Here is a 24202-nt window from a genome sequence, read left to right on the forward strand (position 1 = left end):
GCGTTCATCGATTGAAGACGAAGAACTACTAAGGGGAGCTTGTGGAACTTCATCAACAAAAGGTATGTGGAGACTTGAACTCATCTATCACTCAGAAGTCTATTTCTATTCTATCTCTTATTGAGACAAAAGTCGTATAGCTATATAGACTTTACTTTATACACATTTGATATTTCGAGTCGAGTTTAACTCGCTCACATATTTCTCGAAATATGTGTTGGTAAGCTTTCACTTTAACCAAGTTCATCTTTATTCTTGACGAAATTCAAAAGATGATCATGTGAAAATCGCCTGGTAACATCTTACATGATTTGTGTGAGACAGTCATTTGATGTAGACTCAGAATGTTTTGTATTGATCTATTGATCACTTGAAAATTGCTTTGAAGCTAATAGTGTGTGTGAGACAGCTATTCCCGTCTTCCAAGAATGTTTCAATGATTAAAATGAAGTTTAGAACAATTAACCATTGATTGGATATAGCACAGTATGCGTACTTGTATGCTAACTGTTGCAAGTTATTCCAAGTCCGGGAACCATAGTATGCATACCCGCATGCGTAGTGGTTTAATAGTTGAAGTCCGGGAACTTAGTATGCATACCCGTTTGCGTACCGGCTTAGCAGTTCAAGTCCGAAAATTCAACTGAGATTGGTCGTGCACGACAGTATGCGTACCCGTTCGCATACTGGCAAACCCATACCAAGTCTGGCTTGAGTGGGTTAAGTTCTAAAATCGGTTTTTTCATGAACAAATACATTTCTATAATAAGGAATGCAATCTTTTGCAAACCGTGGCTATAATGTTCATGAATTGATTCGAGTAAATCAAAATCGATTTTGCTTCAATTGTGTCTTGTATACTTCTATGAGAATATAAACAATTGAACAACTCTATAACTAGTTTCATTTGAGTCATTTGAACTAGTTGTGATTAAGATGAACAAGGTTGATATGAAAGTGTTCATATGGCTAACTTTGGTTAACTATTGTTTAGCCAACTAAGTGTGCACGTTTAGGCACGGTTACCCATATCTAAATGAAAGTACATTTCATTTGTGTATAACAAGCTAAGTTCGATCTAACGGTCGAAAGATATTAGATTGAATCTAATCAGGTTTTCATCTAACGGTGAATATTGAATACTTTGTTACCAAGGTAACATTGATTGCAAACCCTGATTTGAAGACTATATAAGGGAGAACTCTAGCAACTGGGAAACCTAATCCCCACACCTAATGTGTGATACTAGTTGCGACTAGAGTCGAATCTCCTTTAACCTAGGTTTTTCTAAAACCATTATAGGTTAATGACTTAAAGACTTCATTGGGGTTCTGAAACCAGACCCAACTATTTTCTCTGTAGTTGCGTGTTGTGATCTTACTTTGTTCTATCGTATTAAATATTATCTTCTCTAAGATTTGCTCGAGATTCAATCTCCGATAGGTAACATAAAAAGTAGTCACAAACATCTTCGTCTCATCATTTGTGATTCCACAATATCTTGTTCCGCTTTCATACGGTTAAGATTTATCAGTTGGTTCCTGTTCACCTTGATTTATCAAAAGACAGAATAAAAACTCGTAGGTATTTCTGTGGGAGAGAGATTTATCTATTCAATAGACTTTTCTGAATGAGACAGATTTGTTTATCAAGTCTTCAACTTTGGGTCTTATCAACTCTTAGTTGTGGGTGAGATCAGCTAAGGGAATCAAGTGCATAGAGTCCTGCTGGGATTCAGAAGCATAAGGAACGCGACTATACCTTAATCAGTGTGATATTGGATAGGGCTCAACTACATTCCAGTCCGAAGTTAACTTGTAGTAGGCTAGAGTCTGTAGCGGCTTAATACAGTATGGTGTTCAAATATGGACTAGGTCTCAGGGTTTTTCTGCATTTGCGGTTTCCTCGTTAACAAAATTTCTGGTCTCCGTGTTATTTCTTTTCCGCATTATATTTTCTATGTAATTGAAATATCACAAGTTGTGCGTAGTTCAATCAATTAGATAATCCAACCTTAGGTTGTTAATATAAATTGATTAACACTTGAACATTGGTCTTTAGTACGGTTCAAGTTGTTTCTCATAATAATCAGGCTCGCGGATTTCTATCTGTTTGATTATCTGATTACATTGAGAAACAAAGATATAACTCTTGGATGTATTTTCCTTGATTGAGTCTGATTGTCTAGTTGATTCTCTTGGAAATATATTAGAGTTAGTCCATACAGATTGCCTAAACGAAATATTGGGTGTGGTTGTTAGACCCCCCGTTTTTTCAGTACCTATAACAGTTCTCCCAGTATGTGAACTAGTGTGCATACTATCATGTACCCAGATTTACAGTAGTTCGATATCTCTCTAATAATCAATATGAAACATTCCCGAATAACATCAATGACACATATCATTGTTCCAGGATATTTTTAAATGATTAAATCTTGAATCATGATTAGATTATAAACAATAAATTGTTCTAAACCAAATTCACCAAGTACGAACAAATGTTCTTAAGCTTAGTGATATTTCGAGAACGACATTCAAGATAAACTTGATTCGAGATTTCTATTATACACGTACTGTCCAATTTAGTCATGCGATAATGTCTCAAAGATAGAAAGGTGAAAACTTGAGAAATGGGTGGTTCAGTCTTCACTTACCTTTTGTTGAAGAAGTTCTCCAGAGCTCCTGTTGATCTTCGCATTCAAACGGTATAACGGAATGATATCTGATACTCAACTACACACTTTTATCCTAATCCGAGACTTGACTGAATGTAGACTAGAAATCAAGATACAGTTTTGTCAACTAAATTTGAAAAAAGCTTGAGATAGCTTAGCAATGCTTGTGAGTTCGACCGAGCAATGCTCTAACACTCTTCTGTACAATCAGGTTCATAGATTTTATTGTCTTGACTTTCTGATTTTGAAAAGAAATATATATGAATTCTACATAATTATTGTCCAAGGATCATTAAGTTGGTTTACTTGCAATTGTATTAGGTTTTGTTTATTGATAAACACATTTTTGTATCTGATTTGTATAAATTCTCTGCATTTTTAGTACTCGATTTTGTACTTATTTTGTTATTTTATGTGTTTGTAATTGTTTTGGAGAAATAAACTTTTATCGAAAAAATGATTCAAAATTGATAAAGGAAGACGAGTAAATTAATAAATGCACCCACACTATGGATAAGGGCACTCTCAGTGGTTAAAGACACGTACATATTGGATAGGAGATACCCCTCCTTCTTCGTCGTTAAAATAAATTTTTGGTGGGAAATTTTCTTTTCAAAGGCGAACTTCCCTAGAATTATTTTAGTCGAGTTTTTCGTGGAATTTGTCTTAAATATAGATTGGGATTGTTTTGTTGCGATTAAACAGGGAAAGTATTGGTTTTAGAATCGTTAAAAAAAATAATAAAAAAATCATATTTTCCTCGATGATACATGGAAACAGTAGATCTCGAGTATTTGAGCTGGAAAAGGAAGTTACGTGAGGAAATTGGAGAGAATATCCTCTTTAGGTTTTTGTTTGTTGATAACATGGATATTAGGATAAATAAAGAAAGATAAAGCACCGAGATTATGTTATCGGAGAAAATAATATTCTCGAGAAAAGAAATCACGTTGTGAATATCTAGGGAGATATTCTTGCTTGTTATTTATATATAAAGCTTGGGGTGAAGTTTAGAGGGCTTATGGAGAGATTTGGGAGGTAACAGAACTGAAAATCGTAAAAAAAAAAAAGTTGCAGAAATTTTTTGTCGCTGCAGAAGAGGAAAAAAAAGAAGAACAAAATACTTCAGAAGACATTCGAAGAAACTGTGCTTATCCAACAACACAGAAAACCGTAGTTCCTCTGGCAGTCTATTATCTTTTAACAGTCGCTCTGCAACGCTTATAAACGTTGCAGTTTTGTTGTTTTATCCATTTTTCGCATATTTCCTTCTTTGTAAGAACTTTTGGGTTGTATTTTTATATTTTTAGAGAGTGTTTGCTATGAGGAGCTAAACCCCATCACTAGACAATGGAATAAGCCATATTTTGTTATTGTGGCAAATATGATTAATTCATTTATGACTTTTTGTATTGATTTTTATCAATTTATGATTTTTATTAATTAATTAATTGTGATTTTGTTTGATGGTGTATGCTTATGATTTACAATTAATGTTTTATAAATTTACTTTTACCAAAGAATCAAAGTCAATAATATAAGCTGTAATTGTCTAAAATTAATGTATGAATCACATGAATATGATGAATGGTGGAATGATGAGTCCAAGTTGTCTTTAATATCAATATCATCTTATAATTTAATTTGTCGTTTTAGGATTAGAATTTAAGTCTAAATCGAATCTTCACAAGTCTGAGTGAACGTACTATTATTTACCACTTTACAAAACGATTATCCATATAGGTTGTTGGATGAAAATGTTGGTGGTATACTTGGTACCCTCTCCTTTTATAATCTTATCATGTTTGCCTGCTCTGATACCAATTAAAATGACGAGGGTACGAGTACACCACAATCTTTTCGTATCAATCTACTATAGATACACTTTGTGTAATCTTACAAAAATAATAACTGCTACTTCAACAAGATGTAACTTAGTATATATCTTAAATTTGTAGCCGAACCAATCTATGGGATCGTACCAAATTTGATTCACGTGTAACTGTATTTACTTTAATTATAGAGATAAATAATATAATGTGAAAGTAAAGTAAATCATACTGTTAGGGAAATGCTCGGGTTGAACCCACAAGTTTTGCTATCTCAAGCTTGTTGTTGTCAATGTTAGAAGATCAAAACTATTACTTGATTTCTAATCTACTAAGTCAAGTCTCATACTAGGTTAGAATTTGGTAGTTAAGTATCATACATCACCCTCGAAAACTGAAGATCGACGAAGACATTTGGAGAACTTTAGTATCAGGTATGTGAAGAGTGAATCGTTCTATTTTACTAATTATCTTAACATTTATCTTTTTTTAGATGATGTCGTATGATTTCTGGTAGATATACAAATAAAAAATTTCTAGTCTAACTTATCTTGTTAAAAAGCTCGAAATATGATTTTAAGCAAAGATGTTCACGATCCTTAAAAATACTAGTTCTAAACAATTTATTGTGTGAATTAATTTGTGGATCAATTGAAAATTGCCCACGCGTTATGCGGGAATGTTTCAAACATCATAAGAGAGAAGTTTTGAATTTTATGATATTTATTTATACTAAGGGTAGGTTGGCGAACCAATTCACAAACCATAGATATTTGAGTTTCAGAAATACAGGAGGGTTGGAAAACCAGTTCGCAAACTGCAAGTTCAGTTGGGGATTGTTCAGGAACCGTTGTGAACTGAATTTTGAAAGTTGGTATTGTAGGCTAGCAGTTGAGAAACCCGGTTCATGAACCATTGTCAACTGAGTTTGGTAGTCTTGTAAGGTTGGAGAACCGTGGTCAACTGAGTTCGTTAGTGTAACACCCCGTGTTTTTAGCATGACACATGCTCAGAGATGCGACATGGCCTGAGATGAAACTTCACCCAAAGCTTCTGTTGCGTAGAAAAATGAGCATTTTCCTAGGTCAATACGCTGGCAAAATGGCATATTGGTCAAGGACAATATGGCACCAAGAGAGTGTAAGCTGTAAACTATATTGTCCAAAGGCCAATCTCATATCAAAGGATTCCTTAGGCCAGTTGGGTAGATGGCCTTCAGAAAAGTAGATCCACAATGATGCATTACGCAAGTCATTGGCCTCAGGCCAGAGCTGGATGGCCTTGGTAGTGTACATCCATCACGGCTGGACATTGGAGTGGCCTATGGGCCAAAGCCGGAAATACATCCATCACGGACCTTCATTGGGCTTGGCTCAGGAAATGTTCATCCATCAGGGCCGGACATTGGAACTGGCATGTGAGCCAAAACTGAATGTACGACCATCACGTCCGTACATTGCATTTGGCCAAGGGTAGTTATGTGCAGTCATCACGACCTTGGGAGTTGATGAATGATTTTTGATCCCCTAATTTAAGTTGTAAAAATGTCAAGTTAACATATATAGGGAGGGGTAGTTGGTTGAAGGTGCATATGCGGACCATGCACCAAGTAAGCTTCATAGCTTAGCTGAAACAATGATAAAACATTTTTTGGTGGTTGTAGTAATGATGATAAGGGGTATCGTTCAAACTCGAACTTGTGAAGGTAATGGATTTTTAGATTTAAAAATATATATACAAATATTGACAAATTGGTAGAGAGGTACTGGGACTAATGATTCGGCCAATCTTCATAACATAAGGCTTAATGATTTATTCTCAACAATAATAGCTCAAAACATATATGGACTCTTATTTTGCCAAAGTCGATTCTCAAAACATTGGTTGTAAATGTTAAGCATGGAACATCAAATCACCTAAGCTAAGCATGACCCATCTAATCAAATAACACCCAATTTAATCAAATCATATTTCAATTAATTTTTAATGCAAAAGTCTTAAAAAGAATTAATAAAATTACCCATTTATGAAGCTCGGCCTCCTCCGTCGCCCCAGTGTTGGGGTTTAACTCATCATAATAATCATGTTCTCAAAATACATACTTGATGCTCAAAATATGATTAAAAGAGTGAAAAATATAAAACAGTGGTTCTGTGACCCACAAAATTCGTCCAGAAAGAAACGATACCAGTGAGCTGCAGTAAAACAACGACACCCAGATGCTGCTGTTGACGCTGCAGAAAATAAGACTGCTCTGAGCAGTCCGTTCTTCGTGTTCTTCAAGGTTTGTTAATGGCAGCAGCAGCAGCAGGTACAATTCCTGCAACTCCTCCTGTGCCTCTCTGCTGGCCTCCCAATCGACCCCTAACTCTTCATCACCCTTCTCTGACATAAAACCAACTATTTATAGGCTTTAAATCCCCTTGAAACTCGATCAAACCCCTTGGAAATCTCCATTATTCTTTACGGGTTGTTTGAAGAATAATCTTCTTCTTGTTGCGTTACAGGATGTTTCTAGCTATTCTCTCGTCTCAAATATCTTCTAGGACTTTTACCCAACTGTTTTGATGTATATCCCACGCAAGATATCCCATAAATCTCTCAAACTAATCTCAAACCCTAAACAGAAACCGTGTGCACTGTCTTGACTTTGTGTGGATTTTCTGACTTATCCAGCCCAATTAGATGGGTCTAATCGCTTCTAACAGGTCCCTTATGTCTTGTAGAGTCCGTGGGTACCAAATTTGCCCATTTAATCGCCTCCTAGGTCGCTCAAATCATTGATCCAAAACTGTTGACGCTGCTGCCTTTTTTCCCGCCAAAATCCAGTTTTGAAACTTTGAAGATGACCTCCCCCTATCCAGTTCCGGTGTCCCTTTAGTACATGCCCTGAAATGGGGTGCCCCTTAGTAATTAGGTTACCCCTTATCCAAAGTGAGAGTCCGTATAGTAATTTTCTCCCACGAGCGCAAAAACCACTTTTTAGCCAATTTCGCGCAAAAGCTTATTTCTCCAAAAACACCTACAAAGACATAAAATAACCAAATAAGTACAAAATCGAGCACTAACAATATAAACAATTGGGACAAATTAGACACATAAATGCGTCTATCAAATACCCCCAAACTTATTATTTGCTAGTCCCGAGCAAATCAAATAAAATAAAAACTAACATGCACGTGTAGTAAGCGCTTTTAAACCCTAGGTGGCCCTAGTGGCGAGTTATAGTCTCGGGTGGGTTTACCAGAGGTGTACCCACAAAACCTGTACTCCAGACCTTAGCTATCTACGCAGAACCTTGGAAGGCACTAAAGAATCTCCTTGGTTGACATACTTATTGACTACAGGAAGAAGTACCCTGATGCGAAATTCCAATTGCTGTACACGAGTTTGCACTCAAGCATACTAAAATTCATATAAAGTGACAGAGCTCTACTCAGATAGTTGCACTATGGACATCATATTCGGAGTCAAAACTAATCACATGGATAGATCAAGAAGATGGATATAGAAAACATAGATGGTTTTGATGTTTACTAAGTGAACGGCGTTTCCCATATCTGTCTGAAGGCCTCCGCCAAAATGAACCTATCCTAATGGATTGAGATACTAGTCTGACTAATATCAACACACTGGCATATACAAGGGTACCAGTGGTCGATAACCTAACTCTAGGTCAACACAACTGGCATATACAAGGGTACCAGTGGTCGACTTTATTGAATTTATTCCTTTTGGTCAAATGGTCTGGTCTCAATTTTTTTTTTTTTTTTTTCTTTTTGGTAACTACCATTTTTTTTTCATCCTTTTTTTTTTTCATCTCTTTTTCTTTTTCAACTTTTTTTTTTTTCATGGTATCTCAATCACTCTAATTCACCCTAGCATTGGTAACAACTTGAATCGTGGGCCCCACCTATCACTTAGAGAAACATAGTTTAAAAACAAAATAAAATAAAAATAGAAGTGAAAAGGACTCAACGAGATATGGTGAAACTATCATGTTATTTCTAACACCTGAGCTCTGTGCTTTTATGAATAGACTCTTTTAGATGTTTCCATCTAATCAGATTGGTTCCTCAAACTCCTACAACCAAAATGCTTCCATCCACTTAGATTAGTTAGTGCAATCCTAAATAGGCATAAATTTCTAAGCTCTGGAGTTTATTTATTCATACTAAAAAGTTTCTCCCATACCCCCAAACTTAAATCTAACATTGTCCTCAATGTTCTAAGATGAAATTAAAAGCATGAACAAGGAGAAACTGTTACCATTTGAAGAAAAAGAGATAAGGAAAGATATTACCGTTGCAATGAATATTGGGTTACCTCCCAAGAAGTGCTAAGTTTAAAGTCTTCAGCCAGACTTAGGAAAGGATTAGTCAACTCGAACCATAAAGTAACAGTCGAAATAATTGTGGGTCTTCAAAACGAAAAAGAGCTGACCAGAGGAAACTACAATAACCCAAGAAAGTGAACAAGAATAACATGCCCTTATCTAGTTTCCTGATTAAGATATTTATATCTAATTGCGGTTCAGGTTCAGGTTCTATGAAAGGGTCTAAATAAAATATTTTCCTCGGATGCATTTCCTCATAGGTTGGATCCAAATTATTAGGTCCTAGAGTCTGGAAAAACTCAAATAAGAACTTAGAATCACAAAATAATAATAACCTAAATAACTGAGGATCCTTTAAGTCAATCAGGTTTGACTTATATAATTGACCACAGTGAGAGTAGTGGTCATTCTTAAGCAAATGTGTCGATTCTAATTTCCTAAAGCATTTAGGTTTAGTCTCACAACTTAATATTCGACACATTTGAAATCTATATGTTCCCACATATGGAAGAAAACTATTTGGTGGGAAAACAAAATCAATCTTGGTATTATTGCCTGGGTTAACCACATCAACCAGAGGATGGGTTTCTAACAGTTGAGACTCTTGTTGGATATCATTAGGTTCTGGAAAACGATTATGAAGATAATCTTGTAAGATGGTTGAGGCATTGATGTCAAGTCCCAAGTGAGGGACCTTACTAAGAGTTAAAGCACATGGAGAATGATACTCACCCCCAAACTTAGAGTTTTCGACGTCTCTAGATAGACTGGTCATAACCACCCTAATTTCTAGGTCGGCAATTGATTTTTCTAAGTCAGGTTCATCCTCGCTAATCTCTACGAGTTCATCTAAGACTATTGTTTCTAAATCGTTTGACTCGATCTCAAGATAAACTGGTTCCTCTAAACCATCATCGGTTTCGTAAACAGGACATACTACATCGTCTGAAACGGGGTATCTCTAGTCAAATCCTCGTCCTTTTGAATAGGTGAATAATTTTTAAAATTATTAGGATCTGAACCAGAAATAATATAATCATTATAAGGCTCAACTGGGGTAACAAATTCCTGATCACTATTCCCACATATTTCAGATTTTTCATCATCACTATCCTCATCATCATGATACAATTTTTGAAATTCAAGAATTCTCAATCTTTGTTCCAAACTACATGGTCTATGTTTATAATATTTCTCATAGATCGTTAGAGGTGATTCCTCAATAAAAGTTGGAGTATCCATATATCGCTGCCCACGCATATATTCACCAAGAGTCATTTCCGAAGACGTCTCTTGATAACGAGAATTTCTAGACATATATTCTCGCAACGTCATCGCAGGTGGCGTCTCCTCAAAAGGATTCATCACCGAAGAAATATAAACTACAGAGGGATTCTATACAATCACAAACAAGGCCGACTCGACTCCACCAAAGCAAACCTAAAGATTTCTAGCAAACAAAAAGCATGATGGCTCCACTTAGATTGTTTCTAGACCAGCTTCTATCTTTCGAAAGGGAATTCGTTGCAATTTGAGCAAACCCCTCTGGAATCACTCCGAGTCAAAGTAAGTTGAATTGAGGCGAGGGAAGCTCAGTGGAGCTTTGATACCCAAGGCCTCACCGCTATCACAAGGCGGCGCAGTCACGCATTCAACTCACAGAAACCATCATGAACTTTGGAGTGTGCTTAAAGAGCAACCAATATTTTTCGAACGAGTTTCCTATTAAGCTCGTTACCCTATCGGTCTCGTTCTATTCCAAATTTTAAGCTTGAGTTCGCGTTAGGTTTCGTTTTCCTAAGGCGGGCAAGAAGGGAACGGTGATGAAATCCGAACCCTTATCTTGTTTAGGCCAGGCCTTGCCCTTTACTAGGAAAATAAAGACAGTCCGGTTCGTCCTCAAACAATTATCACCTTAAGGCAGACAGTAATCCGCTTGCAGGAGATTCGCGGGTGTTTCGATTGGACTTACCTCCCGTACCAGACGGGGGATGAACCGTTGTCGTCGACTCGGGCCACGACTCCTATGCCGTGTGCGAACCCGAGGGGCCGAGACGATATAGTAATCGTCGTCCTTCCCTGCACACAGTTTATATAATAATAATTTTTTTTTTTTTTTTTAATAATACCCTTCCGTAGGGTTAAAAAATAAAGTCCAGTTTTTAAAGTCCAAAGTCCAAAATAAATAAAAAAAATTACAGTTTTCCTCACACACTCTAAAAAAAAATAAAAATTAAATCCTAAAATTGTCCTTTTTTCTTCTCTTTTCGCTTTTCGCTTTAAGCTTTTTCCTCTCCAAGTCCTTAGTGCTCCACTTCGAACCTGTAAATCAAAGACAAAAAGACAAAGTAAAAAAACAAATAATAAAAAAAAAAAAACCTAAAAATTCTACCTAAGCACAAATCCGCGTCGGCGGCGCCATTTTGATAAAAGATTTTTTGGTGGTTGTAGTAATGATGATAAGGGGTATCGTTCAAACTCGAACTTGTGAAGGTAATGGATTTTTAGATTTAAAAATATATATACAAATATTGACAAATTGGTAGAGAGGTACTGGGACTAATGATTCGGCCAATCTTCATAACATAAGGCTTAATGATTTATTCTCAACAATAATAGCTCAAAACATATATGGACTCTTATTTTGCCAAAGTCGATTCTCAAAACATTGGTTGTAAATGTTAAGCATGGAACATCAAATCACCTAAGCTAAGCATGACCCATCTAATCAAATAACACCCAATTTAATCAAATCATATTTCAATTAATTTTTAATGCAAAAGTCTTAAAAAGAATTAATAAAATTACCCATTTATGAAGCTCGGCCTCCTCCGTCGCCCCAGTGTTGGGGTTTAACTCATCATAATAATCATGTTCTCAAAATACATACTTGATGCTCAAAATATGATTAAAAGAGTGAAAAATATAAAACAGTGGTTCTGTGACCCACAAAATTCGTCCAGAAAGAAACGATACCAGTGAGCTGCAGTAAAACAACGACACCCAGATGCTGCTGTTGACGCTGCAGAAAATAAGACTGCTCTGAGCAGTCCGTTCTTCGTGTTCTTCAAGGTTTGTTAATGGCAGCAGCAGCAGGTACAATTCCTGCAACTCCTCCTGTGCCTCTCTGCTGGCCTCCCAATCGACCCCTAACTCTTCATCACCCTTCTCTGACATAAAACCAACTATTTATAGGCTTTAAATCCCCTTGAAACTCGATCAAACCCCTTGGAAATCTCCATTATTCTTTACGGGTTGTTTGAAGAATAATCTTCTTCTTGTTGCGTTACAGGATGTTTCTAGCTATTCTCTCGTCTCAAATATCTTCTAGGACTTTTACCCAACTGTTTTGATGTATATCCCACGCAAGATATCCCATAAATCTCTCAAACTAATCTCAAACCCTAAACAGAAACCGTGTGCACTGTCTTGACTTGTGTGGATTTTCTGACTTATCCAGCCCAATTAGATGGGTCTAATCGCTTCTAACAGGTCCCTTATGTCTTGTAGAGTCCGTGGGTACCAAATTTGCCCATTTAATCGCCTCCTAGGTCGCTCAAATCATTGATCCAAAACTGTTGACGCTGCTGCCTTTTTTCCCGCCAAAATCCAGTTTTGAAACTTTGAAGATGACCTCCCCCTATCCAGTTCCGGTGTCCCTTTAGTACATGCCCTGAAATGGGGTGCCCCTTAGTAATTAGGTTACCCCTTATCCAAAGTGAGAGTCCGTATAGTAATTTTCTCCCACGAGCGCAAAAACCACTTTTTAGCCAATTTCGCTGCAAAAGCTTATTTCTCCAAAAACACCTACAAAGACATAAAATAACCAAATAAGTACAAAATAGAGTACTAACAATATAAACAATTGGGAAAAATTAGACACATAAATGCGTCTATCAAGTATAAATGATGCTTAAGCCTTATTTATAGTTGCGTAGCCTTTCCAATGGAGCATATTAAGCATGGGAATCACTATGCCATGTTGCGGACCAGATATGCATCACTTGGATGCATTTTGACGGAACGACCTATACAGACTAGGCCATTTCCATTATTTCTTGGACACGACCTTACAAACGAGTTGGATTAAGTTGCTTGTCCCTTCGAGGATGAACTACGGTATGTGCTTGATACCTTTAGAGTAGGGAAGGGTACGTAGGCAGCCGCAATGAGTTGCAGTATTGTCGGCCCAGCACTTTGTTGCTCATATCATCTATTTGAGAGATGATTGTGGCACATTGGCCTCTCATATCATCTGGTTCGGTATTGCGATGCAAGAGATGATTGTGTCCATACTTGATGAGGCTAGTTGCATGCCATTTACTGGATGCTCATACTGCCTATCAAGCTACACGGTGTTGGCATATGCAAGTTAGTGGAGCTTGTATAAGCCTAAGGAAAGTACGTCATGAGCCTGATCGATGCACCCTTGGCATGAGCAAGGAAAGTGCATGAACTCAGCAGTGCCTAAGCTAAGTAAAGAGTTGGAAATAGGCCGCAATGGCCTATGCGTAATTTTAAGGCATGTCTTATGCCTAAAATGGACTCAAAGGCTAGTGATTCATGCATATACAACAACCATAACCTTCATGGCTTTAAACCCTTTGCAGAACAAGGGCAAGTTGGAACGGTGTGGAAGCTAAGTTAGCTGCATCATGCTCCACGAGCATGCCTACATTGGCAAATGGACGTGCATTTTCCCAGTGTTAAGGCCCGGACCGTAGCTTCATCGTGGTGCATCGGGGGATTTATGGCATGCGCGCCAAGGCGCGCCAGGCGTAATTTTCCGGTCCATCACAGGTAGTCTTGTAGTTGAGCATGTCATATTTGAATTTCGGTTTAGAGATCTCGCCTTGAGAATCAAGGAAAATACTTGAACATTAAGTAATAAAAGTTTAGCACATGTTCAAGTAAAATGTCGGTATTATTTTGACATTGCAGGTTCTATCTGCGTACATCTCGATGTTTGTATAACCACGAAAATCACCAAACATACCGAAAATGTAAACTTGGATTAAACTTCAACATGATCGGTCATGTACCTGAGATGGGTCCTGGGATCCGTCCAATAATTGGGATCGGTCTTGAATCCTATTTTGATTACGAACAATATTTCTTATGTCTACTTTCTTAAATTATATATGTTTATGATATTTCTTCATATATAATCTCAAGGGTTTAATTCATTCCGGAAGTTCAATACAATATCGATTCAGGAAGTCCATAGATAAACTATATATACTTCGTAACTCCATATATTTCAAGTTGTAAGAAACAATTAGTATATCTTTCTTTGGTACTTTGATCATTGTATAATGACCAAGCCAATGATCCTAGAGACAAGTAAAAAAACTTTACGTTGTACGTTATATTTTCAATAAATACCGACTTCAAAGAACAAAGATAAAATAGAACAAGTCAAGTCTTTTGTTGCTAGCCTCAAACTGAAGGATGATGTATTCATTGACGCCAATATTTCTTCTGGTTTTTCATGAGTAACAAGAGCGAGTCTTAACATTTTTATATTCCTAGTCCAACCTAATGAAGTTGACACTTGTACTCAGATCAAGTAGCTTCGAGTTTTAGAACTAAAATATGACATCCAAACTTGACTACCAACACTTGGTGGGTTCAACCGAGCAATGCTCTAACAACTTCTTATGAAATCAATACGCAATTGTGAAATGTTTAACAATAAATTGCTATCAACCTATTATGGGATAAGTTGTATATTGCTTGAATTCTTCTTTATAAAAGTTTATCATATATAATATTAAAGTCATACGACATGCCTCAGTAGATATAATGTTATATAATTTGAGTAAATAAGATAGTCAGTCTTCACATACCTTTGTTGATGAAGTTTCCGTTGACATATTCGTTGTTCTTCAGTCTTCAATCTTCAATGTCAATTGGTGAATTTTGATACTCAACTACTATGCTTTATTCCAAGTCCGAGAATGACCTTAGTAGACTACAATCAAGATATATTTTTGATCAACTAAATTTGACAATAAGCTTAACATACCAAAGTTGTGAGTTTGATCAGGCGATGCTTTAACAATATGAAAGTTTGAGTTCGCAAATCTAAGTCATGTAGTTTTATTCTTAGAACCTCTCATCATGTTCAAACTCGCATATTGAGCTCGCGAACCTAAAAAGTAAAAAGTTTTACTGATAAATTGTTCAATATTGAGTTCGCAAACCCGAGCTAGAGAAATTTATATTGTATACTTCTTGTAACATGAACCTAATAAGATAAAGAAATGACTTTAAATATTGGGGGTGTAATATTTTATCCGAATACCAATTATCTAAAAATTGAACCCTCATTGTTCACCCCTTTAGTTGAAAAGGCGAGAGAAACTAGGTACATACATGGAGCAGAATACTTTAGGAAATTGAACTTACAGAGCATGCTAGCTATGAATTTCGACCTCTTCAATTTTGAGTCACTCGTGAACTCTGTAACGCCAATACAGCGTTGTAGATTTGCTGATTTATATAATTTCTTCAATAAAAACACCTTTCGAGCTATGAAATATTATTTTGAGCATGTTTTCACAGTGAAGAGCTAAACCCCATCACTGGGACGACGGAGGAAGCCTTAATTCACAATTGTTTGGTAACTATATTTGATTCTTTATGACTTTTACACTTGTTTTAATTGGTTACTTGTGATTTTGTTTTATGTCGCATGCTTAGTCTAAGAACTTTTGATGCGTCATGCTTGTGATTTACATCTAATTTTTTATAAAATCTACTTTTGGCAAAGAAATAGAGTCTACAAAAGAGCTATAATTGTTAAGAACTAATATATGAACCAATTGATTTTGATTAATGGTGGAATACTGAGTCTCAGTACCTCTCGTTATTGCTACAACCTTTTGTATATATTTTCTTTATTTTTTAGTGTTTTCTTTTATTAAGTCTTAAAATCAAACCTCAACGAGTCCGAGTGAACGACGCCTTTCTTACCACTATCTAAAGCCGACGCGGACTTGTTTTTAGGTTAGGTTTTAGATTTTTTTTTTAGGTTTATTTATTTTATTTATTTTATTAGATTTTAATTTGGGTATTTTTGTTTTTGGTGTGCAGGTTTTGGTTGAAGATAAAAGTGGAAAGTTGGACTTTCCTAAAAAAGTACACAAAAAATCCAAGATTTTTATTTATTTTTGTTAGTTTTTATTTTCTTTATTTTTGGACTTGTATATATTGTTTATTTATTTTATTTTTAGTATTTTATTTATAAAAGAAAACATGTGCACACACCAACTGCATCGTCAGACTACCGATTTTAGGAAAACTCGTGGAGTAGTAAGCCGAACCCGTGCCTTGGGCCTTATGGGAGTTCCCAGCTGAAAGTCCACAAACCTCAGCCTTGTACCTTTGACCAGTCTTTGACTGTAGGTATATTTTGTTGTGGTGACCTGAGCTTACCCATTTTAGTCATCCTTACATTTGCATGTGCACGAATTATGTGGAACTGGTATTATAATAGCCAATATAATGAATATCCGACTGAGAAACATGGACATTATTCCTTTTATGACCATAATGTGAATAGTGGTTGGGAACATCATCCTTTTGAAGGATATACCATGATGAGCCCAATTACTATTCACATGCATACCGGCCATACGAGCAAAATTATTATACTTCTCCTCTAGAAGAGGCACATAAGATACTTGAGTCAACACGTAAGTTACTTGAGTCAACACATAAGTTAGCGGACACAAATGACTTAGTTATGGACGAAAGAACTGCAATGCGTGAACCTTCTTTAGAAGATAACATCAGGAAGTTAGCTGAGTCAACGTGTAAGTTAACTGAGTCAACACGTGAGTTTGTTGAGTCAACACATAGGTTTGGTTTAGAGACGGAAGAAAAGATTGTTCGAATTACACTGAATTGCCAATACATTGCTTCAAAAATCACCCTTGAAAATGAGGAAATTTTTTATTTACATAATCAAGATGATGAGGTTAGAATTGGAAGCAATACTTTAGATAAGGTTCGACCATCTTCATATTAATATGATGATGAGGATAGTATTAATGATGATGAGGATAGTATTAATGAAGAATTTGAAATATGTAGGCACTGTGATCAGGAATTTGCTACTCCAATTGAGCTTTATAATGATAATGTTACTTCTAGTTCAAATCCAAATAATTTTAATGATTATTCACCTATTCAAAAGGACGAGGATTTGACTAAAGATAACACTTCCTTAGATGATGTAGTATTTCTTTTTGATTACGAAGTCAAAGATGGTTTAGAGGAACGGGTATATTTTGAGTTTAGCGATTTAGGAACAATAGACTTAAAAAAATAATATGAACCCGTCGATATGAGTGAAGATGTACCTGACTTAAAAGAATCAATTGACCATTTTCAGGAATCCGATGACCTAGAAATTAGGGAAGTTGTGACTAGTCTTTCTAGAGACACTTAAAACTCTAAGTTTGAGGGTGATTATCATTCTCCATGTGCTTTAACTCTTAGAAAGGTCCCCCACTTGGGACTTGACATATGTACCTCAACCATTTTAAAATATTATCTTCATACACGTTTTCCTGAACCTAGTGATGTCCATAAGGAAGTTCAGTTATTAGAAACCCATCCTATAGTTGATATGGTTTAACCAGTCTGTGATACCCAGATTGATTTTGTTTTCCCACCAAAAAAATTTCTTCCAATTGTGGGAATGTTTGAATTCCAAATGTGTCAGTTATTAAGTTCTGAGACTAAACCTAATTATTTTAGGAAAATAGAAACAACACGTTTGCTTAAGAATGACCACCACTTCTATTGTGGTCAACTGTGTGAGTCAAATCTGATTGACTTAGAGGATCCTCAATTATTCAGGTTATTATTATGTGCTTCTAAGTTTTTACAGACTTTACAACCTGATAATTCATATCTTATTTATGAGGAGGCGCAACCCATGAAAATATTTTATTTAGACCCCTTTATAGAACCAGAACCTGAACCACAACTAGATGTAGTTGTCTTAAACAGGAAACTAGACAAGGGTGTGCTTTATTGGTTTATTTTCTTGGCAGGTTGCAGATTCCTTTTACTTGTGATAGCTTTATTTGGTTTTGATGTCCCACAAATATTTCGGCTATTACTTTATGATTCTATGAGGTGACTAATCCTTTCTTAGTCTGGCTGAAGACGTTAAACTTAGCACTTCTTGGGAGGTAACCCATGCTCATGCAACACAGTAGTATCTTTCCTTAACTCTTTTGTTTCAAATGGTAACAGTTTCTCTTTGTTCATGCTTTTAATTGTATCTTTAAAACATTGAGGACAATGTTAGATTTAAGTTTGAGGGTATGGGAGAAACTTTTAGTTGCAATAAATAAACTCCAGAGCCTAAAAATTTGTGCTTACTAAGGATAGCACTAACCAATATAAGTTGATGGAAGCATCTTGGTTGTAGGAGTTGAGGAACCAATCTGAGTGGATGGAAACATCTAAATAGAGTCTATTCATAAACGCACAGATCTAGGGTGTTAGAAATAACATGATAGTTTCACCGTATCTCAGAATCATCTTATTACTTCTGTTTTTATTTTTTGCACAATTTTTATGTTGATGTCTGCTGGGTTGAAATAGGGTGATTGAGTTCCTAATGAAAAACATAAAAAAAAAAATGTAAAAAAAAAGATGAAAAAAAAGTTGAAAAAAAATAAAATGAAACCAGACCGCCAGACCAACCGGAATAAATTGTTCAATAAAATCGATCGTTGCTTCCCTTGTATATACCAGACGAGTTGATCTAGAATTAGGATTATCGACCATCGGTTCCCTTGTATATGCCAGCTGTGTTGATATTAGTCCAGACCAGTATCTCAATCCATTAGGTCATAGGATTCATCTTGGCATTGACGTCCATACAAAACCATCAATTTCTATTTCCATCTTCTTAATCTATTCATGTGATTTGTTTGATTTCGGATATTTATGTCCATAGTGCGACTATCTGAGTAGAGCTATGTCACTTATATATGAATTTTAGTATGTGAGTGCAAACTCGTGTACAACAATTGGAATTTCGCATCAGGGTACTTCCTCATGTAATCAATGAGAGTATGCCAACCAATGAGGTTCTTTAGTGCTATTTCAAGGTTCTGCATAGATAACCAGGGTGTGAAGTAAAGGTATGTGGGTACACCTCTGGTAAACCCTCCCGAAACTATAACTCGGCCACTAGGACCACCTAGGGTTCAAAGGCTTGTTGCACACGCTAAGTGCAATCGTGATGCCTGCGATAGTGAGTTAGGATTTTATTTTTTATATTTGATTTGCTCGAGGACTAGCAAAAAATAAGTTTGGGGGTATTTGATAGACGCATTTATGTGTCTATTTTGGTCTCAATTATGTGTATTGTTAGTGCTCGATTTTGTAGTTATTTTATTATTTTATTTTTTTGTAGGTGTTTTTGTAGAAATAAGCTTTTGTGGAGAAATAGTCCTCGAAAAATGATATTTGCACCCCCCGGGAGGAATTACTAAAAGCATCCAGAGGACGTGTTAAAGGCACCCCGGAAGTATGTTAAACACACCAAGGAAAAATGTTGAAAACACCCCAGCAGCTGGTTAAGGGGCACTCAAATTACTAAGGGCACCCCATAATATTATTTACACCAAGTTGATAAAGGCACCCTGGAGTTAGATAGCGGCACTCCATCCTCTTCATTTGAAATATAAAATTTGGCGGGAAAAGTTGATTTTCACTGATATAATTAGGGTTAGAATTTTGGGAGGTTTTGAAGGAGATTCAATCGCCAGAATTGTTTTCAATGGACTCCAATGAGATAAACAGGGCTGGTATAGGTGATTTAATGGCGTAAATTTGGCTGGATTATCGAGTCTCGACAACACAGGGGAATGAAGTTTTATCAGGATTGTTTGGTTGTATTTCATGGAGATTTAATCAGAGATTCTCATGGACTTGGATTAGTTTGGGCCTGTTAGGTCAAATCAGATCTAGTGGTTGGTTCGAAATCGAAAGAAAAAGAAAGATTTCCTTTCGGTTGATAAGACATGGAAGAGATATTCACGATCTCTGTTATATTTGGAAGAGTTTTAGAAGAATTCAAACGCGGGGATTAATTGGTGATCTAATAACAAGGTACATGACGTGTTTTTGGAGTTAAAAGATGAATGAAATCTTGGTAGTACTTGAACACAGGGACCGGGATAAGTGAGAGTTCTTCGAGGATTTTATTTATGTTTGGAAGATATAAGCATATTAGGAGAGTTTATATTCTCTTAGGATACGATTCTGTTAAGTTTGGGAGAGTTTTAAACCGCCAGAAGACTTGTAGAAGATACGGGGAGAAGGAAAAAATCCCGTGCCCTGGGAGTAAAGAAAAAACCAAGAGATTCTTGGGATTTGGAGGTGCTATTGATGTATAAAAGGATTGTGAGAACTTTGTAGAAGTTGTTGAGAGTTCGGGGGAAGTAGTTGTCATAAACCTTCCCTTAGAGCATGTTTATGTTAAGGTCACCCATTAGTCTGTTTAAGGCACCCTATTATTTGTTTTGTGTCAACCACACGTGCTGTGAAAGAGAGTCTCGTGAAGATGTGGTTATAGTCTGTAATTGACTCTTTCTGAGTCATGAAGAATTGTTAATCAAATTTGCTTTCTCTCCTACAACTTTCTGTTCTCCCCAATCCAATCTCTATCATTAGAGATTCAGAGTTGTCTCTATGCTAATTTGTAGTGTAGATCACTAGAATTGGTATCGGAGCACTCGACCCGAGTGTTCATGTGTATCCATGGTGACTCAAAAAGAGTTTGATGCCCTAAACAAAAGAGTTAATGAATTATCCAAAGAACATAGTGAGGGTTTCAAAGATTTGAGTAAGAAGTTGGATGAATCTCAGAATTCAGTATCCCCAGCGCTACTAGTAGGATTGGGAAGTTCGTATGAGACTCAGATGGCTTCGCTAGAGGAAAAAATTCTACAACAACGACTTAAGGTAAAGGATTACTGGAAACTCCAATCAAGCCAACAACTCATTCAGATGTAAAGGGTTCCTGATCCAGAAGGTAACAAACATATTCTTAGTAATCCGATTTCACATTTGCATAAATAGAGTTTCCTAGATTTGATGGAAATAACCCTAGATCTTGGATTCAAAAATGCAATAAATTCTTTCAGCTATATCTTTTGGATGAAGAGTAGAAGGATGACCTCGTTGTATCTAGATGGTAAAGCTGATGCGTGGTATCAAGACTACCAGGTAGGTAAGGATTTGATATTATGGGAGGAATTTTGTGCTGATTTGAACTTTAGATTTCAGGAATTAGGCCATGATGATATAGTTAGTGAATTCAACAAACTATTTCAAGAGGGTACTGTACTTGAATAGCAATAATTGTTTGAGGAGCTTAATGCACTCATGATAGCCAAGAATCATAACTTCACTGAATCATATTTCACATCTAGCTTCATCAGTGGATTAAAGGAAGAGATTAGTATGGAAGTTCAAATGAACTCCCCATCCACTCTGAATCAGGCAATCTATTTGTCCAGAATGCAAGAAGCCTTACTAGAGAAAACAACTAAAAAGGCTAAGTTTGTCTCCAAACTTCCTCCACTATCAATAGGAGGGATCAGTTCTAGAAGCTCTGTGACTAATCATAAATCAAATTCTCCATCTCCTAGAGGAAGCCAAATTCCAAAGATACCCCACATTAAAAAGTTAACATATGCTGAGATGAGGGCAAGAAGAGAGAAAGGACTATGATACAACTGTGATGAAGTTTTTCAGAAGGGTCACAAATGTGCTAAACAACATCTCTATATGCTAGTAGGAGAAGAAGAAGAAGCAACTAAATCTGAAGTGGAATCTCCAGAAAGTCACTGATACAAGATCTGGAAGAAGAGGTGGAGATTCCTTACATGCATTATCTGGTAATGTATCTCACAATACTATCAAAATTCAAGGAATTACTATGAGCAAGAGGAAAATCACCATTCTGGTAGACAGTGGAAGTACCCACAACTTCCTAAAACCATGAAGTGGCAAGGCTCAGTGGCACACTAATTGAACTTACTGCTGCTTTGCAAGTTGTTGTAGCTGATGGCAATAAGGTACTGAGTGATGCTAAATGTCCACATTTTACTTGGAGCATGCAAGGTCATAAGTTTACTTCTGATGTGAGGCTCTTGGCTTTGGGTGGTTGTGATATGATGTTAGGGGTAGATTGGATGAGAAATTCCAGTCCAATTAAGTTTGATTTTAAACAGTTAATTATCTCATTCATTAGAGATGGGAACAATATTGAGTTGAAGGGTAATAATGAGGAAGTGAATATTTCTGCTATGTCTGCTAAAGCTTTCCAGAAATTTATTAAAAAGAGCACTCATGGGGTTATGGGACAATTATTTTGTATCACAACTAAAGAAGTTAAACCCCAAACACCTGAAATTATTGAACCCTTACTATATACATTTTTCAAGAACCAACATCCTTACCTCCTCAAAGGTCCCATGACCATCACATACCCTTGCACCCTATGTACAGAAGGAGGTAGTAGAGAAGCTGGTACAAGATATGTTGAAATCTGGAGTTATAAAACCTAGCAACAGTCCATTCTCTTCACCTATCCTACTAGTCAAAAAGAAGGATGGTAGTTGGAGGTTCTGTGTAGATTGCAGGAAGGTGAATGAATTAACAGTGAAGAACAAGTACCCCATTCCTTCTATTGAAGAGATATTAGATGAATTGAAGGATGTTAAGGTCTTCAACAAAATAGATTTAAGGGAAGGGTATCATCAGATCAGGGTTTACCCAGCAGACACACAGAAGACTGCATTCAAGACACACCATGGGCACTATGGGTTCCTAGTTATGCCCTTTGGACTGACCAATACCCCAGCCAGTTTTCAATATCTTATGAATGATGTATTCAAGCCTTGTTTTAAGGAAGTTTATCCTAATATTTTTTGATGACATACTGGCCTACATCCCAAACATGGAGACTCGCCTTCAGCATCTACAACTAACACTATTAGATGAATTAAAGGGTGTTAAGGTCTTCACGAAAATATATTTAAGGGCAGGGTATCATCAGATCAGGGTTTACCCAGAAAACACATAAAAGACTGCATTCAAACAGGGGCACTATGAGTTCCTATTTATCCCCTTTGGACTGACTAATTCTCCACCCGGTTTTCAAGATCTTATGAATGATGTATTCATGCCTTATTTAAGGAAGTTTATCCTAGTATTTTTTTGATGACATAGTGGTCTACATCCCAAACATGGAGACTCACCTTCATCATCTACAACTAACACTAGCAACTCTCAAGGAACATTCACTTTTTTCAAAGCTCAGCAAATGTTCCTTTGGCCAAGACCAACTTGGGTACTTAGGACACATTATATCCGAGGAAGGTGTAGTTGCAGACCCAACAAAGATTGACAACATGACAAGGTGGCCTACTCTAGTGACTATCAAATATTTGAGAGGATTTTTGGGGTTGAACGGTTATTACAGAAAGTTTGTAAGGAACTATGGAATTATTTCTAAACCAATCACAGATTTGTTGAAGAAAAATAGCTTCCACTGGGACAGCTCAGCTCAAACTTCTTTTGAGAAGCCCAAAAAAGTAGTCACATCCACCCCAGTCTTAGTATTACCAGACTTTGGAAAACTATTTGAGCTCTCCACTGATGCTTGTGACACTGGTGTAGGAGCAGTTTTGATGTAGGAGGGCAGAGCCATAACCTAGTACAGCAAAGGAATGATACCCAGGTTCTTATCTATGTCAACATATGAGAAGGAACTAATGGCAGTGGTAATGGAACTGAACATGTGGAGCTCTTACTTGTTAGGGAAAAAGTTTACTATCTACACTGACCATCAAAGTATCAGGTATTTCATGGAGAAAAGAGTGCACTCTTTATTACAACAAAAGTGGTTAGCCAGATTATTGAGATATGACTATGAGCTGAAGTACAAAAAGGGCTCTGAGAATCTGGTAGAAGATGCACTATCAAGAGTACATTTAGAAGGAGATTCTCATTGTCAGATTGGTTCATGGAAGTGCAAGAGAGCTTCAAGAATGACATTCTTGCTGAGAAACTAATTACACAACTCACTGTACAAGAGCCATAAGGAAGTGACTATACTTACCAACAAGGAATACCGAGGTACAAGGGTAGGATCTACATTGGCCAAGAGGGTAACCTAAGAAATAAAATCATCCCCTCTAGTCACTCTTCTTGTGTAGGAGGACATTCTGGAGCTCAGGCTACCTACCAAAGAGCCAAACTATATTTCTTTTGGGTAGGTATGAAACTAATATCAAGGAGGTGGTAAGGACCTGT

General features: G+C 36.6%; 1 protein-coding gene across 1 annotated transcript; it reads left to right on the top strand.

Annotated features, from left to right (window-relative positions):
* Positions 1–23133: 23133 nt before the first annotated feature.
* Positions 23134–23583, top strand: LOC113312047 (uncharacterized mitochondrial protein AtMg00860-like). Its single transcript, XM_026560817.1, has one exon. It carries the CDS (start codon positions 23134–23136, stop codon positions 23581–23583), a length of 450 nt encoding a protein of 149 aa, XP_026416602.1.
* Positions 23584–24202: the final 619 nt, after the last annotated feature.

Source organism: Papaver somniferum, chromosome 9, assembly GCF_003573695.1.
Source record: "Papaver somniferum cultivar HN1 chromosome 9, ASM357369v1, whole genome shotgun sequence".
Taxonomy (NCBI): Eukaryota; Viridiplantae; Streptophyta; class Magnoliopsida; order Ranunculales; family Papaveraceae; genus Papaver; species Papaver somniferum.

Excerpts from the sequence above, each read along its gene's own strand:
- LOC113312047 (XM_026560817.1), top strand. The coding sequence starts at position 23,134 with ATGGAGACTCACCTTCATCATCTACAACTAACACTAGCAACTCTCAAG.